An 18345-nucleotide genomic window follows, 5' to 3' on the forward strand; every position below is an offset into this window, starting at 1 on the left:
GGTCAGAACTTGTTGTTGTTGGAGACTGAGCAGAAGTTCTCTTTTTCCTGGTTGAAGTGAATAAACTGAAAATAAGTGACTTCAGAGCAGAGATTAAAGGTACTGCTGTGAACCAACACTTACCTAACACACCAGCAGACAGTGAGAAGTACTAAAACCAGCAGAGCTGCAGAAACTCCTGCAGCTGCTGGTGTCCATGTTCCTGTGATACTTTGGACAGTGAGAGTCTTTGGAGCAGAGCTGATATCTTTGTTGGTTTTCACAGCACAGGAGTAGCTTCCTGCATCCTCCCTGCTGACTGGGTCTAGGATCAGATGTTTGTTCTGGTTCTCTCTCGGGGTCAGAGGTTGACTGTTCAAGTACCAAATGTAGTTTGTGTTGTCAGTCAGAGGACAGCTGGTGCTGCAGGTCAGTGTGACTCTCTGACCCTCTGTCACCACTGCAGAAGGACTCATCTTCACTCTCAGCTCTGGAAGAGGAACATTGGTCAAAAACAAAAAATTTCCTGTGCGGCTTAGACATGAAAGATGGTTTCATGACTTTACTACAAAATGATCCTTTAGTCCTGTTCAGCGGTGAAAGGTATTTACCAAAGAAGTGTGCAAATTCAAGGTATTTGTAACTTCAGATTTGTGTAACTTCAATCTAAATCCTCTTACACAAAAGTATTGTAATTATTACTCCACAACATTTTTTCCATTTTGTAAATTAGTGTTTTCTCCATTTTTTTTTTACTATGATTTGGAATCATTTTCCTAATAAAATAAAATACCTATATTTTCATATGATTCATACCTATGATTTATTTCACTGAAGGCACTGAAGGCTGATCTAGCCAACAGTGTACATGTAGAGTTGTTAAGAACTGTGTAAATCTTACACAAGCACAACTATAAAAATACTTCATATACCTTCATGCATTTTTTACAGAAGGAAAAAAACTTGAAGGATGTGAAGCCTAAAACCCTTCTACATTACATGTAACAGTTATTTTTACAGTCAGAAACAGGCAGGTTGTCTGAGTCCTTTTAAAGTCGACTATTCAGAGATACATTGATCTGACAGAATGACAACATTTGAAATGGTGATCTTACAGATAGAGTTTTATTACTGTAGATTAATCTAATCAACAGTATACATGTAAGGTAGTTAAAATGAACTGATCCTTAAACAGCCACAGCTGCAAATCAAACACATGAATGTATCGATACACTTTTCTTTTTTCATCAGCAAGCCGAAATCAATTTCTTGTAAAGGGGTTTTGTGGGCCTACAGATTAACAACCTATAAATGGCACTGACAGATACAATGAATTTACCTAAGATTTACCTGTAACAACCAAAAAGACTCCAGGCAGATCAGACTGAGTCCATCTTTCATGATCTTTGTTGAATCTGAATGTGTATCCTCCTGAGTCATTCTTCTTCAGGTTGTTGATGGTCAGGATGTGTTGGTTCTTCATGGTGTCCTGATACTCCACACCACCTGCAGCCTGAAGCAGCTCTTCAACTTCCACTTTATCTTTTCTCCATTTTTTACTCCAACACTTAAACTCTGCCTTCATGTTGTCAGGATGCGAGTATTCACTTGTGATGTTGACTGAAGATCCTTCCAGAGCACAGATTCTCCTGCTGACATAATTCCTAATTCGGCAGTTTTTACCCTGAACACCTGAAATATAGATGGATGATTTAGAGTTGTTTAAATGGCCTGTATGCTGACATTTGTATTTATAGTTAACTAGAAAAAAAAAGACTTCTTTATTACTCACAGACTTCTGCAGAGTGAAGGTACTTGTGGTCTTTCACAGCACAAGAGAACCTGTATGTTGAATTGTTGTGAGTTAAACATTGTTGATTCTTGTAGTTTCCGCTTGTGTTTTTGCAGCTCATGTAGGCAGTTTGAGGGTCAAACAGCTTACAGGTGGTGTTACAGGTCAGTGTGACACTATCTGATGTGTAATTCGTTCTTTGAACATGAACCTCTGAAAGATAATAAATACAGTTTTCATCAGTAACCGTAGCATAATGTTTATAATTCAAATTTTGTTTTTAGGATGCTAAGAAAAAAAATTATTATGTCAATTAAGCTAAATATGACCTTTGTTAAAAAATTAACAAAGGTCATATTTAGCTTAATTTTTTATAATGAAAATGACATTGAACAAATATATATTAGAGGTTTGATGGAAGATATTTGATAATTTGTTTAAACTTTACCTCTGGGATATGTGATTGTCCCTTTAGCATAGGTCACACTGAAGCAGGTTTCTGTGATGGAATCTGAAACAAAGACATAATACTGATTCAAATGATTCACTGTGTGACTCATTCTGTTTGTTTTGTAGAACAATAAACATCATGACTCACCCACAGAGACTTGAGGGGCTCTGAGATGCTCGTAGCCTTTGACAGCACAGGAGTATGTGACTGCTTCCTCACTGCTGAGCAGCTCTTGGTACCAGGGAGACCAGTCCTCATAGAGAAACTCTCTGTTCTTGTACCAGATGTAGGCTGCAGGCTTTTCAGTCAGAGGACAGCTGCTGCTGCACATCAGTGTTACTGTCTGTCCCTCTGTGGCAGGAATCACCTTTACCTGCAGCTCTGAGAGGATGATGGAGAACAACTTATACAATGATGTCATTTGGAAAGTTATTAATGAGTAAAAGTCATTGTACCTGTAACTACTTGAAGAGTAATATTACTGAGTGAACAGTTTCCTGGACTGTCTGTAGTCTTCATACAGCAGTAAGTGTTTGCATCACTCTCTCTTAGATCATTGATGGTTAAAGTTGGGTTTTTCTCTTCAGACATGTTGTACGTTACACGTTGTCCATCCACAGAGAGCTCACTCATTGATCCATTTAAGTGTACAGTGAACCATTTGCTGATTGGAGTCAGATGTTGATGTGAGCAGTGCAGATCCACTGATGAACCTTTGAGAGCACAGATCCTGGTTTCTCCTCCATTAACACCTTTAACAGAAACTTTCATTAGTGAGCAGATACATTATTTTTGTTACTCTCTGTTTTTCTATCATTAATTGTTAAATAATGTTTGTACTGTACTGTAAGAAATAACTTGAGAAAGTATTTTAAGTTATAGACAGCCATGCAGTATCTACTTTCTAAATTCTTTTTATTCATGTTTAATGACTCCTAAATAATAATGGATTGCATTTATATAGCACTTTTGAGACCCTCAAAGCACTTTATAGTTCCACTATTCATTCACTCTCACATTCACACACTGGTGGAGGCAAGCTACAGTTATAGCCACAGCTGTCCTGGGGCAGACTGACAGAAGCGAGTCTGCCATATCACACCATCAGCCCCTCTGGCCATTACCAGTAGGCGGTAGGTGAAGTGTCTTGTCCAAGGACACAATGACCGAGACATTACAAGACGAACTGCCAACTCTTGAGCCACAATCGCGCTTACTCATCATAATTCAATACTCAATAATTACTCATATCCTATAGGCAAAGCACAAAATGAACACAGTATAAGACACTCGTCATTTGTTCACAGCGTTATTGTTGTAGCTTCTACATGGACAGTTGAGAAAATAAATACAACAGCTCATATGTTAAAAAGACAATCTAAGTGCATCAGCTAACTGAACAGTTTCATATTTAGCTGTCTAACACATCGAACAGCAAAACAGAACTTCTTTCTCTCATTTTAGTCTGTTTTGTTCATCATATTACAAATGACGTGTTCTTTGAGGTTGTTTTTGCAAGAGCAGGAAGCTGCAGTGGTGAAAACTGTTGTCTGTGTCTGGTTTATAATGGTAACACCTCTGCGGTGAAACAGAATCTCCAGGCTGAAGATCAGCGATTAACATGAACAGCTGTGATGATGAAGACCTTACTCTGCTGTGAACCCTACAACCCCAATCAGAAATAATTGGAATCACAAACAGCTTTCACATTCACACAGTCTGTGTGTTCTAAAAACCCCACAAAAGATGGCTTAGAAAAAAAGAAACAAAAAACTGCAAAAACATGCAAAACACAATTAAAGTGTTGTTGGGGAAACAACAATGTGGTTAGCTGCAGCTTTTTGTCTATCACAACATCAATGAATACTTATCTTCTTATGAGCATGTCTCTGCAATCCTTTGTATCAGCAATCTTTAAGCAGCTATTCCGTCACATTTTATTTTTATTATTTTATATTATTTATTTTTTATTACACAGGAAGATGTAATAAAAGGATAGAGTACAAATAGAAATGCACGTGTAAAAAAGAAACAGAGAACACCTTCAACACAAAAAAATCAAAAATGTACAGGTACATAAATTAACAATATTCTTACAGGGTGTGAGTGTGTGTCTTTTTCGCGAAATGTACTTGAAAATGAGGGTGGGATGCCACAATTACGCCCTCATGAGGCAGAGGAAAAACAGAGATGGAACCGGGAGAACGGGGCCATCCGCATCCCTGAAGAGCCGCGGTCCCACCCCTTTTTTGCGCCACGGACTGGTTTAATGTCAGCCAGGATTTTATATCCTCCTCTCTGCCTCTTAATGCTCTCTGGTCGCTATGGTAACTTGGAAATATTTCTTTCAAAATAAGACACACAACTACAACGCGGGAAAAGACCCAGCTAAGCCAAGTTAACAATAAAAACCCTGAAAACCATAAATTTCACACCCCAGCCTCAACTCTCGCGGCCCGGTACTGGTATGTTGAGGCCACACTTCTTGGCAATATCTGCACACACATCCCAGCAGGAGAAGAAGGGAGGCCCTAATTGGGCCAAAAAAAAGAGGGGGGGGGGGTGCAAGTTCAGAGGACCATAGCCAACAGGCAACTGTCCCCATCATAGGCTGCCTTTGCGCTCCAGGCGCCCAAGAACTGCCCAGGACTTGGCAGAGACCACCCTGATTGAGCAATCCCTGATCAAGACAGTTGGTCAATGACCACGCCACAACATTCAGCCTCAAGCCCCCAAACCCCTCACTTCATGACCATGTCCCCAGAGACCAAGGCTCAGCAAGCCCTACACACGCATGCATAACTGCTCAAGATAAGGTTATGTGTTCAACAAAGTGCTTTACTTGTCCCTAAGGACCCCAAAGCACTTTACACAACCAGTCATCCACACATTCACACACTGGTGATGGCAAGCTACATTGTAGCCACAGCCACCCTGGGGTGCACTGACAGAGGCGAGGCTGCCAGACACTGCCGCCACCGATATTATTGTACCATAAAAGAAAATAATCTTGCACTTCCAGACTCTTCAAGAGCTCATCAAAGCTAAAACGCTAAGACCTGTAAGGAGGAAGGAGGAGAAAGAATCATACCTACCTGAGAGACACAGAATGAAACCCAAAAACAAAAATCCAGCTTCTGCCACGATCATGGCTGCTGTAGATTTCAGCTTTAGTCAGAAAGTTGATTGTATGAATCTTTAAAAGATCTTTACAGCTGAACGTTCTCACAGGAAAGGCTGAAAACAGAACTGACAGTTATGAACATCACTACATCTAAAAATAAACTGTATGAAGGTTTAACACCAGTTAATCACTTCCTCCATCATCATGGGTTTTAAAAAGAATTGCATAATGCAGCAGGTTTTCTCTGTATGTTTTTCATCACCTTACTTAGTAATATTATAGTTTTTATTTCCTTTTAAACAAGTGCCTGACTTTATTTTTTTCAGCAAACCCCCCCCCCCCCAACCCCCAAATTTTTAGTGTGGAAAAGAAAATGTCATTTCTACACTGATGTGGACTGGGTACTGTGTAAGGAATTAAAGGACGCCACTACTCTGGGCCATGTGTGATGGAAATGAGAATGACCAAGCAACAGAGGGCAGAATTCAAACACACCCTAAAAATCAAAGTGGAAATATTATACAGCAGGCTTTTTTGCCAAAATTTTGTTTTTGTAACTCAAAATGATACTTAGTAGTTTGTACTGCCCCCACATGCTTTTATGCATGCCTGACAACATCAGCACATCCTCCTGAAGTCACGACAAATGCTATCCTGGGGGTCAGGCGAGTGTTCGGGCCAGTCAATGCTATTAATTATTTCATCCTCTAATAACTGCCTGCATACTCTCACCACATGAGGTTAGGCATCGTCGTGCACCAAGAGGAAACCAGGACCCACTGCACCAGTGTAGGGTCTGACAGTGGGTCCAAAGATTTCATCCCGATACCTAATGGCAGTCAGGGTGCTGTTACCTAGCCTGTAAGGTCTGTGCATCCCTGCTTGGATATAACTCCCCGATGTTACAGACAGCATAACATCCTCCACAGCTTCTCCAGATTCTTCCACATCTGTCACATGTCAAAGTCAAAGTCAGCTTTTATGACAAAAACCCAATCTACAGGTCATACACAGGAATTTGAAATTGCAATGCTCCCATGACCCTCCTGTACACTAAAACAGTATAAAGATTAAAAAATAAAATAAAAGTCTTAAGTACAACACAATACAATACAATACAATCTTACATAAATAACAGTGTCCAACACAATCAGAATGCTTGTGGGCAAGAGCTCATGTGCAAGTGGGGTTGGGGCAGTCAGTGAAAAGGCGATGGTGGAGGTTCAGAGTTTTGCATGTCTCGGGGGTGGGGGGGTTCAGCGGGAAGCGGCAGGAATGCAGGTCTGGAGTTGGTGTGTGAGAGAGTCGAGAGGGACAGAGCAGGGAGAGAATTCAGCACAGCCTGATGGATGAAGCTATCTCTCAGTCTGCTGGTTCTGGCCTGGAGGCTCTTCAGTCTCCTTCTGGATGGAGGAAACACTGCAAAGTGTGACATAAGATAAAGAAAAAAGTGCACAAGCAGCCATATCTGAGTCGTGTTGGGTCCTTTCTACAAAATGATATTGATTGAAGCGTTTCACTGTATGACCCACTGTGTTTTTTCCTGTCATATCTTTAAGACTTCTTCCTCTAAAGCAGTGGTGGGGGAATTTCAGTCCTCAAGGGCCAGTGTCCCACAGGTTTTCAACACAGCTGATTTAAATGGTTAAATTATCTCTTCAACATGTCTTGTAGTTCTCCAGAGGCCCAGTAATGAACTAATCATTTGGTTCAGGTGTATTGACCCAGGATGATATCTAAAACCTGCAGGACACAGGCCCTTGAGGCCTGGAGTTCCCCAACCCTGCTCTAAAGTGATATGGCAGTAATATTCAGTTTTGTCAGTAGATGGCAGTGTGGCTTAAATAACTGTTGCTAAAACCAGTTGAGATATTCATGCATAAATTTAACAGAAGCTTTTAGCCCCAAATGGGCAGCATGGACACAAAGTTTGTGAATGTGATAACTCAAGAATGAAGCAACATAGGATTTTGGCATTCATGTCGTAGGTGCATCTACCAAAAACATGAGTTTAAATCATTTACTGGTGACTGGTCAAGGTGTGAGTTTTCGCCTCAAAAAAAAAAAAAAAAAAAAACTAATACAGATGTTATACAGCTTATTCTTCTGTGATTTGTGAGTACAGAGGAAATGTATACTGACTGTGACAGCGTCATTTGGCTGTTGCATTCCTTCTCTTTTCTTTTTGTCTTGTTCCTCATTCTCACTCCAGCAGTTTCAAAAGGCATCCAAGTCACTGAAATTTTCCCTTAAGCTGCGCAATAAAAAGAACCTTTAATACAACCAGACCATCAAGAATATATTAGGTGCAGCTGAGATGATGGTGATGATGAACCAGTTCTGAGTCCTCTGAGTCTGGGATCAAGATTTTTACCTTTTGTTCCATCCACAATAATGTACAAAGTCATAATACCTAAAATAGCACATTTATTAGAACAAGTTCAAATATGGTTTGTGTTCAATGAAAAGTTCCTGGATTTTAGTAGGCCTGATTTCAGACAATTTACTGGTTTGCTTGCCTTTATATGAAGCTAAATCTGATTAGGTTTCACAATGAACACACCCGAAACTCTGGCTGATTGGGACCCACGCCCAGTTTCCCACCTTGGCTCAGGCGATTAGAGGATCATCAGGGGGTCCTTTTGTCCCTCTGTGGGGGGTCACTCCCACTAGATTTATATCTGGGACTCTCCACCATTTGACCTTAGAACTGAAGAAGCTTCTCGGATGAGAGGTGAAACGTCTTCAAGCAACTTAAAGAGGTCCAGACGCTTTTCTTTGCAAGCTCCTTTGATTAGGTTTTGGGGCTTCCTCTTATTTGGTGTGAGAGAGCCTGACAGAGACAGAGTGTCTCAAGTTCAAGAGCTGCTAAGTCTTTAAATATCTTACTTTCAGTTCCTATAAGAAACTGCATCATTTCAGAAGAATTTTGGCCAACCCTTCTTTACAGCATTGCTTCATTTCATGGAGGTTTGCACATCCCTCTTAATGACTCAACACAGTATTTCTATCAGGCTAAGGTCTGGAAAGACTGGACTGGACCATTGCAACACTTTGATTCTTTTCTTTTTAAGCCATTCTGTTGAAGATTTGCTGCTAAGCTTGGGTTCACTGTCCTTTGTATCACTCATTTTAGTCTAGGATTTAGCTGTCACACAGATGGCCTTAACTTAATAATTAATAATAACTTACAGTAATAAGTCCGTGAAGGTTCTCAGTCATCCAGGTCATCGTAGTCAAAGGAGCTTGCAAAGAAAAGCGTCTGGACTTCTTTAAGTTGCTTGAAGACGTTTCACCTCTCATCCGAGAAGCTTCTTCAGTTCTAAGGTCAAATGGTGGAGAGTCCCAGATATAAACCTAGTGGGAGTTTTCCCCCACAGAGGGACAAAAGGACCCCCTGATGATCCTCTAATCGCCTGAGCCAAGGTGTGAAACTGGGTGTGGGTCCCAATCAGCCAGAGTTTCGGGTGTGTTCATTGTGAAACCTGGCCCCACCTTATCATGTGAATTCCTGAGATCAGATGGCCCAGGATGTGAGTGGGCGTTAAGGCGTCTGGGAAGGGATCTCAAAACTGGATTATAGATGGCAGAGAGTTGGTGTCATAAACCACCGCCTCTGTTCAAAGATGGTCGCTCACAGTGGACATAAATGGCTTATTTCACTTCATCTGTCCTCTCTGTCCAAAATGTGAACACTGGCATCCTCGAAAGAGTGTCCTTTATCCTTAAGATGCAGATGGACTGCTGAGTCTTGTCCTGTGGAGGTGGCTCTTCTGTGTTGTGCCATGCGTTTGTGAAGTGGCTGTTTGGTCTCTCCAATGTAGAGGTCTGGGCATTCCTCGCTGCACTGTACAGCATACACCACATTGTTAAGTCTGTGTTTTGGCGTTTTGTCTTTCGGGTGAACCAGTTTCTGTCTGAGCGTGTTGCTGGGTCTGAAATTCACCGGGATGTCATGCTTGGAGAAAACTCTCCTGAGTTTTTCTGATACACCGGCTACATAGGGGATGACAATGTTGTTGCGTCTGTCCTTCTTATCCTCCCTCGCTGGTGTCTGGTCTTCTTTTCTGTGCCTCTTTGCTGACTTTAAGAACGCCCATTTAGGATAGCCGCACGTTTTGAGTGCTTCCTTTACATGTGTGTGTTCCTTCTTTTTCCCTTCAGGCTTAGAGGGAACATGTTCTGCCCGGTGGTGTAGGGTCCTGATTACTCCAAGTTTGTGTTCCAGAGGGTGATGGGAGTCAAACAGGAGGTACTGGTCTGTGTGTGTGGGCTTCCGGTAAACTTCGATGTTGAGGTTGCCGTTTTCTTCAATGTGCACAGCGCAGTCCAGGAAAGGCAAACAGTCGTCCTTTGTGTCTTCCCTGGTGAACTTGATGTTTTTATCCACAGTGTTAATGTGCGCAGTGAAGGATTCCACTTCTTGTGTCTTGATTTTGACCCAGGTGTCGTCCACATATCCGTACCAGTGGCTGGGTACTCTTTCTTTGAAAGAGCCAAGAGCCTTCCTTTCCACTTCCTCCATGTAAAGGTTGGCTACAATAGGTGACACGGGGGAGCCCATGGCACAGCCATGTTTTTGTCTGTAAAAGCCTTCGTTGTACTTGAAATATGTAGTGGTGAGGCAGAGGTCTAACAGTGTGCAGATCTGATCGGGTGTGAAGTTGGTCCTGTCTTCCAAGGAGCTGTCTTCTTGTAGTCGTTTTCTGACAGTCTCCACGGCCTCCGTGGTGGGTATGCAAGTGAAGAGAGAGACTACATCAAAGGACACCATGGTTTCATCTGGATCCAGGGTAAGTTTCTGGACCTTGTCGATGAAGTCGGTGGAGTTCTTGATGTGGTGTGGGGTGTTCCCCACGAGAGGAGCAAGGATGGTAGCAAGGTGTTTAGCAATGTTATAAGTGGCTGAGTTTATGCTACTGACTATGGGTCTGAGTGGGACAGCTTCCTTGTGGATTTTAGGAAGTCCGTAAATGCAGGGTATGGCATCCCCTGGGTAAAGGCAAATTACTGTAATAACTTACAGTAATTTGTGAGGGCCATGGCCACCTCAGTCACTGGAAGGTTACTGAACCCCGTTACACATATTATGTATATACTTCATTTTGTTTGATCATTGTATTTGAAATAAGCTTGAATCAGGTTGGTACAGTTGTTGGTAGGTTAGGACATCTTAGTTGCACTGCACAGCAGCATGTTATAGTCAGAAGCCAGTTTTGAATGTTTTTCACTTGTCGATAATCTTTCTCACTGTAGAATGATGGACTTCATGTGTGAAGAAAGCACGTTAGTGTTAAGGATGCAAATCTGGTACTTTAATACAATTCAGAGGTCATACAGATCAAATCAAATTATAAACTTAAATAAATTAATGAGTAAAATTATGCATAATTTCTACATTCCAGAAACATCATTTTCATTACTCCTACCTGAAAGGCTGAAAAGAGATTTGATTTTTCTGAGTCTTTCTCCAGACAAACTACATTCAAACAGCTCAGTTAAACATGTGACATGGCTACATATTATTATATGTTCATCTAAAACCTGACAGTGCTGACAGTGAGAGCAGAGACATGTGACACTGTTAGTGGTTATTTTGTGGTACAGACAAAAACCTAACAGAAGAGAAACCTGCAGACACAATGACTTTGATGTTTTCATTAATGGCATCAGAAGCACACAAAATAAAGTGCTTAAGATTAGAGCTTTTCAATCTCAATTGGATTTCAATTTCAACTTATTTCTCCTGTAATTTATATTCCAATAAAGTGAGCGTAATCCACTGATGGATCAAGAAGCTGCAGTGTCTTTGCTGTGATGGTAAACGTTTATCATTGGAGAAAAAAATCACCATATTAACAAACGTTTCTTTATTGAGCACACAGTGGCTCGATGGTGGAGTAGAGGTCAGCTGTGTGGTTTTCACTGAAGTGCAGTCTGCTGTAGTGATGATCATCCTGCCCTGCTGACTGAGCTGAGATGTTTTCATAAATGAGATCAAGGGTCATCTGATGAGACGAGACAGTGATCATAAATTCATGTTAAAGAGAAGACCCTTGGGCCCCCACCCCAGCAGGCCCTGGACACAGCCAGGGGGACCAGGCCACACCAAGCAGCAGCTGGCGGGTGGGGCACCAGCCACCAGCAGGGAGCATGGTAGGGTGAAATAGGCCCCCACACCTGGAGCAGCATGAGATGTTCTGAGAAAGGTGGAGTCTAAGACACAACCTGACACACACACATACATTCATATTGCTGCAATGTCTCTGAAATTCTGTAAAGTTTATGGATTGGAAGTCCTGTTGTACAAAAACAAATAAAGTTTAAACGTGACTGGTCTTAGAGATAACACAATAATGTTCACCTAATACACAAGAAGACAGTGATAGGGAGAAGTATTAAACCCAGCAGAGCTGCAGAAACTCCTGCAGCTGCTCGTATCCGTGTTCCTGTAGTACTTTGGACAGTGAGAGTCTTTGGAGCAGAGCTGATATCTTTGTTGGTTTTCACAGCACAGGAGTAGCTTCCTGCATCCTCCCTGCTGACTGGGTCTAGGATCAGATGTTTGGTTTGGTTCTCTCTCGGGGTCAGAGGTCGACTGTTCAAGTACCAAATGTAGTTTGTGTTGTCAGTCAGAGGACAGCTGGTGCTGCAGGTCAGTGTGACTCTCTGACCCTCTGTCACCACTGCAGAAGGACTCATCTTCACTCTCAGCTCTGAAAAACACTCAGACTGGTCAGTAACTGTAACGGTTTCTCATTAAAGAGACAACAGGATTTGGTGCTTTGGATTTTCACTAACTTCTGAAGAGTGCAAGAAGCATTAAAAACTCTTTGTAGCTTTTTGACTAAATAAAACATCATCATCACCTGAGGAAAATTCCTGCATCTTTTTCTTGTCAATTCAGTTGAAAGCATTGCAGAGGATATTGTGTTGACAGCTGTTTTTACATATATAATGACAAACCATGATTACCTGTGACAATCAGAGTAACTCCAAGAAAATCAGACTCTATCACTTCTTCAGCTTCTGTTGTGATGGTGAACCTGTATTCTCCTGAGTCATCTCTCTTCAACTTCTTTAATCTGAGGATGTGTTGGTTCTTCATGCTGTCATCATACTCCACATGATCTGCATCCTCAGTCAGCTGTTCAGCTTCCTCCTCAGCATTTCCCTTAAATTTATACCAACATTTAGACTGTATCTGCTCGTAGTCAGGATGTGAGTATTTACTGGAGATGTTCACTGAAGATCCTTCCAGAGCACAGATTCTGCTGTGGACATAATTCAAACTCCAGCAGGAATCACTGAAACCTGAAATATGGATGAAACAGAAATATAACATACATAAACAGAAATAATTAACAAATCATTTCTGTTTATGTATGCTCTTGTATCACATATGTAAATGATTTCCCTTGATCATAAATTTTTAATCAATTGCTATGCAAATATTTTATCAGAACCTATAAGATATACAGTAAATTATTGATTCAAAAAAACTGTTTTCAGAAAAAAAACCCTCAGTGAATTATTACAAAATCATTACAAAATATATAAAATTATTGCAAAATAAGCACTGACAATTGCCAATAGCTATAACAGAGACTCACACCTCATACAATAATGAGTCAAAACAGCATAAAAATGCAAAAGAACAACATCTGTGACTGTTCCAACAAAATAAAACATTATCAGATCTTAAAAATGGTGTTTACCACATTATTATTGTAGCATTAAAATTTACAGTGTTTCTGTTATTGTGGTCAGATATTCTAACAACAACACAGAACAATCAACTGTACCATACCATAACTGTTCTATTTTGTAAGTTTACAGACAATAAGTAATAAGTTTACTCACAGACGTCAGCAGAGCGCACATCCTCAAGACCTTTTACAGCACAAGACAAACTGTCTGGCTGAGAGATGGAAACTAGAATCTGTTTTCCCTTCTGCACTGTAGGCTTTCTGTTTTCATACCACACAAAGGAAATCAGAGGGTCAGTCAGAAAACAGCTGCTGTTACAGGTCAGTCTGATGTGATCTCTGTGTTCAGCAGGAGTCCTCTGGACATGAATTTCTGTTGGGAGATGATGAACACATTTTCCACCAGTTCATCTCTGTCATGTCAAATAAATTAACAAATAAAAATGAAATTTCAAAGTGCAGTTTGTCCAGAACTTCACCTCTGGGATATGTGATGGAGCAGGACTCGTCCACTGATGTCTGCTGAGAAGAACACATTCTCCCTTTAGCATAGGTCACACTGAAGCAGGTCGGAGTTACAGAATCTGAAAAACACCACTGATGTTTAAACAGTGAAATTATTCATGTCTGTCAGACATCTCATAACATGATGAGGAGGTGTCCATCATGACTCACCCACAGAGACTTCAGGGGCTCTGAGATGCTCGTAGCCTTTGACAGCACAGGAGTATGTGGCTGCTTCCTCACTGCTGAGCAGCTCTTGGTACCAGGGAGACCAGTCCTCATAGAGAAACTCTCTGTTCTTGTACCAGATGTAGGCTGCAGGCTTTTCAGTCAGAGGACAGCTGCTGCTGCACATCAGTGTTACTGTCTGTCCCTCTGTGGCAGGAATCACCTTTACCTGCAGCTCTGAGAGGTCACATGACCAACATGAATACACTGATCATTCATAAACTCATTCATTTGTGATGCATTTGTAAAAAGAACTGTACCTGTAACATGGAAATTAATTCCACTTTGTTGGCACGTTGATCTGTCAGCAGTTTTAATGCAGCAGTAAAAATTTCCATCACTCTCTGTCAGATTATTGATTGTTAGAGTGAAATTACTCTCTGCTGACATGCTGTACTTTACATGTGTTTCATCTGTAGTGAACAATATCTTGGAGATACTCAAGTATCCAGTGTACCAGCTATTTCTTGCAGTGGGATGTTGATGTGAGCAGGGCAGATTCACTGATGAACCTTTCAAGGCACAGATGCTGTTTGGTTTTCCCTGAACACCTTTAACACAACATGTGATTAGAAAACATGGTGAACATTTATGCTAACTTTCTTTTCTGTGCTAATCTGTGATGACAGCATGTTACTGTGAAGGATCACAATCTGGTGCTTTGATATATTTCAGATTTCAGAACAGCAGAACAAGTAACTGAGACTTTTCTCATTTCTTAAATAAACTTGTAACTCTCTGCGTCTTTTTTCTACATTCCTGACACATATTCCTTACAGTTATCATGAAGAGAAACAAATTATTCTTACCTGAGAGGCACAGAATGAAACCCAGAAACAAACATCCAGCTTCTGCCAATAACATGGCTGTTATTAAATTTAACTTCTAATGAGAAAAAGTTGGCTGTATGAATATTTTAAAGGCCTAGTTACTGCCGCTGTTTATTTTAAACTTGAAAAAATATCAGAAACCAGAATCAATCAAAAGCCATCTAAGAGGATAGACTGAATGCAGAGCTGATTTAAGTGTTTCTCCAAGCTGCATTCAGTTTTAATACCGTCGCTTCCTTGTTTATCAATCATTTCTTTCACTACAAAGAGACCTCTAGTGTAGAACTGATATACTGCAGCAGAAATTAAAAATCATATTGGATTCATGTTAATGTAATTCTCATTAACGTGACAGGTAAGACCTGAGTCTGGGAACCACCTCTGGTAGGCGGGGCTGTTTTTCCTCTTTATAATCACAGGAATCTGGGGCTGTGTGAATGCCTGGTCTAAGCAGTGCTATTTGGCCTTCTAAACTTTCTAAGACAGCTTGATTTAGGTTTTATACAGTGTTGGGGAGTAACAGAATACATGTACTGCTGTTACATATTTAAAATACAAAATATATGTGTGTTTTATTTTTAATTAACAATACTTTTATGATGTATAAGCAAAGTCCAACATCCTAAACTCTCACAGGAGCCATTTTATAGTGACTTCATTTCTGTTTAAATTGTTGAAATCATCACATCACACTGGCTTTAATACTAATCTTCATATCTACTTGTTATCCAGTTATTTAACAATGGATGCTCAACATCTTTAACAGCACAAGAGAAGCTTTCTGAAGAGTCTGAACAGTAAAGTATTAGTGTTTAGCATCTCATAATATGATGAGAACTTGAACTAAGCTTTTCAAAAGCTAAATGTGGCCTTGGAGAGGTACCTATTTCAATAGGAATTATCCTTAGTGGCAATGGACTCAGTAAACTTGGAGAACACATCAGTAAGAATCAATACATTTATATGACCATCAACAGAGGGTTCAAGGCATTAGAAATTAATTGCTAGAATCTGATTAGGCCTCCCAGCCATGAGGTGACCCATGGTTGTTTTAGGTCTGGAATAAACTGCCTTAGTCTGAACACAGTGTTGCTGACAATGATCTTCAACCTCTAAACACACCTGGACTATAACATCTCTTCTGTATCAAGTTTTCAATTCTGTCTATCCCCTGGTGACTATGCCCATTATGTAAGTCATGCAAAACCTCATTCCTGAAGCTCTGAATGAGCTAGGGAGGCAAAACTTGGGACAAAGCGGTGATAATAGCTAGCAAACCCTAAGAATGATCTTAACACAGCAACAGAGCAACATTCAAGGACTCCTCAATTCAAGGCAGGTGAAAAGCATCCTGCCTAGTCCTTGAATTCAACAGACGGTAATCCACACAAAGCCTCAGTTGCCATGGTAACACATTTTTACTGGTTGATCTACGTTCCTACCCTCACCTATGGTTACAAGCTTTTGCTAGTTCCAGGCATGTCCCACTGAGAGGATGCCCCAGGGCAGACCCAAGACATGCTGGAGAGATTATATCTCTCTGTTGGCCTCTGAAGCCTTGGTTTTCCCCTGGATAAGATGGAGGAGGTGGCTGGTGAGAGGGAGGTCTTGGTCTTTGCTTTGGCTGCTGCCCGTGGTACTAGTTTACTTTACTAGTTTACTATATTTATAATCCACATATACCATAATGGTTTCCTAAATGTTGCCAATACAAACAAAGTAGTAAACCTAAGTAAGTCACATTTTAAGCACAGTTTAAAAAAAATAAAATAAAAAAATAAAGCCTTAATGTCAATTCAAACAATGGCAGTGAGAAACAAAGTTTAAAATAGCACAGGGTGGGCCATTTATATGGATACAATGTAATAACATGGGAATGGTTGGTGATATTAAAGCCCTGTTTGTGGCACATTAGTATATGTGAGGGGGAAAACTCCTCAAGATGGGTGGTGACCATGGTGGCCATTTGGAAGTCGGCCATCTTGGATACAACTTTTGTTTTTTCAATAGGAAGAGGGTCATGTGACACATCAAACTTATTGGTAATGTCACAAGAAAAACAATGGTGTGCTTGGTTTCAATGTAACTTTATTCTTTCATGAGTTATTTACAAGTTTCTCTTTGTTCACAGCCATTGACATGTCGAACAGGTTAACACGTGAGCAGCGGATCGAAATTGTGTTGATATCTGGTGAACGCAGTAACCGGGTCATTGCAGCAGATTTCAATGCAAGACACCCTACGAGACCACCCATCTCCCATGCTACAGTTAGCAAACTGCTTGCTAAGTTTCGTGAAACTGGTTCAGTGTTGGATTTTCCAAAATGTGGACGCAAGAAAACTGTCACTAATGAAGAAACATCAGTGGCTGTCCTAGCTTCATTCAGCAAGAGCCCACAGCGTAGCACTCGCCGCATGTCACTGGAGAGTGGCATCAGTCGAACATTCCTTGACTGAGTGACATCCTATTTTTATTTATAAAGCACTTTAAAAACAGCAACCACTGACCAAAGTGAATGATATGGAAATAAAAATAAAATTTTAATAAATTTAAATAAATAAAAACAAATAAAGGGCAGCACGGTGGCACGGTGGTTAGCACTGTTGCCGCACAGCAAGAAGGTCCTGAGTTCAATTACAACATCAGGCCGGGATCTTTCTGTGTGGAGTTTGCATGTTCTCCCCGTGTTTGCGTGGGTTCCCTCCGGGTACTCCGGCTTCCTCCCACCGTCCAAAGACATGCAGCTTGTGGGGATAGGTTAATTGATTAATACAAATTGTCACTAGGTATGAATGTGAGTGCGAATGGTTGTCTGTCCCTGTGTGTTGGCCCTGCGATAGACTGGCGACCTGTCCAGGGTGTACCCTGCCTCTCGCCCTATGACAGCTGGGATAGGCTCCAGCGCCCCCTGTGACCCTGAAAAGGATAAGCAGAAGCGGATGGATGGATGGATGGAAAACAAATAAATATAAAAGAAACAAAATTAAAATTAGAACACAAAATAAGAGCCTCAATACAATATACAATTAAACATGAGCATTTTTAAAAAAAAACTTTTAACAAATAAAGTTACTTTATAACCTTAGAAAGGTTTTATATATGTTGACAATACCCACTACACTTGTAAGGTTCATAGTTTGTTTAAGTTATACTTGTCTATGCTTTTTGTCAATTTTCAACAAATGACTCATTAAGTTAATTCAGGTTTTGAGCTATCGTGTTTACAGGCAGAATGACACTCAATCAAAAACAAACCTGATGTGATATTCAGTTTCATGATGAGGTGAAACTGAATATCAAAAGATAACTACAGCAGCTTGAGTGGTGTGGAGGGAAGAACTCACCGCTGCAGGGTCAAGGAAAGATGTTTGTGTGAACATTTTTCAATTTTAAAATAAGCTTTTCAGCTTCTACAAACATCTGGGAACCCAAATGCTGCAGTCTCACATGGATGATGCAGAATTTCAAAACACACAAAATATTTTTACAGCATCACAGGTCTAGAGACTTCAGCTGGCTCAGTTTAACTGTCACACTCCTAATACAAGTACATGATACATGATTTGGAATTGTCTTTTAGCCAAAGTCTGAATGTCAACAAACGTTTGCTGCTGTCTTGTGACAAAAGGGTTAACTGCAGGTAGCTCTGCATGTTGGATTTGGCATTTTTAAACCAGATGCAAGCTCAATGGGGATTTGTGTCTCTAGCTGGAAGTGAACCAGCAAA

The 18345-nt window shown here is 40.7% G+C and overlaps 2 protein-coding genes across 2 annotated transcripts; both read right to left on the reverse strand.

Annotated features, from left to right (window-relative positions):
- Nucleotides 1–119: 119 nt before the first annotated feature.
- LOC146707316 (uncharacterized) lies at nt 120–5372 on the reverse strand. Its single transcript, XM_085460854.1, has 7 exons — nt 5318–5372; nt 2678–2974; nt 2370–2603; nt 2220–2282; nt 1772–1984; nt 1330–1671; nt 120–469 (listed from the first exon to the last, which is right to left on the reverse strand). The coding sequence occupies exons 1-7, from the start codon at nt 5370–5372 to the stop codon at nt 120–122; spliced, it is 1554 nt and encodes a 517-aa protein (XP_085316980.1).
- A 5940-nt stretch (nt 5373–11312) lies between these two features.
- LOC146707317 (uncharacterized) lies at nt 11313–14813 on the reverse strand. Its single transcript, XM_085458639.1, has 7 exons — nt 14597–14813; nt 14048–14338; nt 13731–13964; nt 13535–13639; nt 13210–13428; nt 12322–12660; nt 11313–12062 (listed from the first exon to the last, which is right to left on the reverse strand). The coding sequence occupies exons 1-7, from the start codon at nt 14649–14651 to the stop codon at nt 11707–11709; spliced, it is 1599 nt and encodes a 532-aa protein (XP_085314765.1). The 5' UTR covers nt 14652–14813; the 3' UTR covers nt 11313–11706.
- Nucleotides 14814–18345: the final 3532 nt, after the last annotated feature.

Source organism: Copadichromis virginalis, linkage group LG6, assembly GCF_057382275.1.
Source record: "Copadichromis virginalis isolate Kocher_CV1m ecotype Utaka linkage group LG6, C_Virginalis_male_GT1.1, whole genome shotgun sequence".
Lineage (NCBI taxonomy): Eukaryota > Metazoa > Chordata > Actinopteri > Cichliformes > Cichlidae > Copadichromis > Copadichromis virginalis.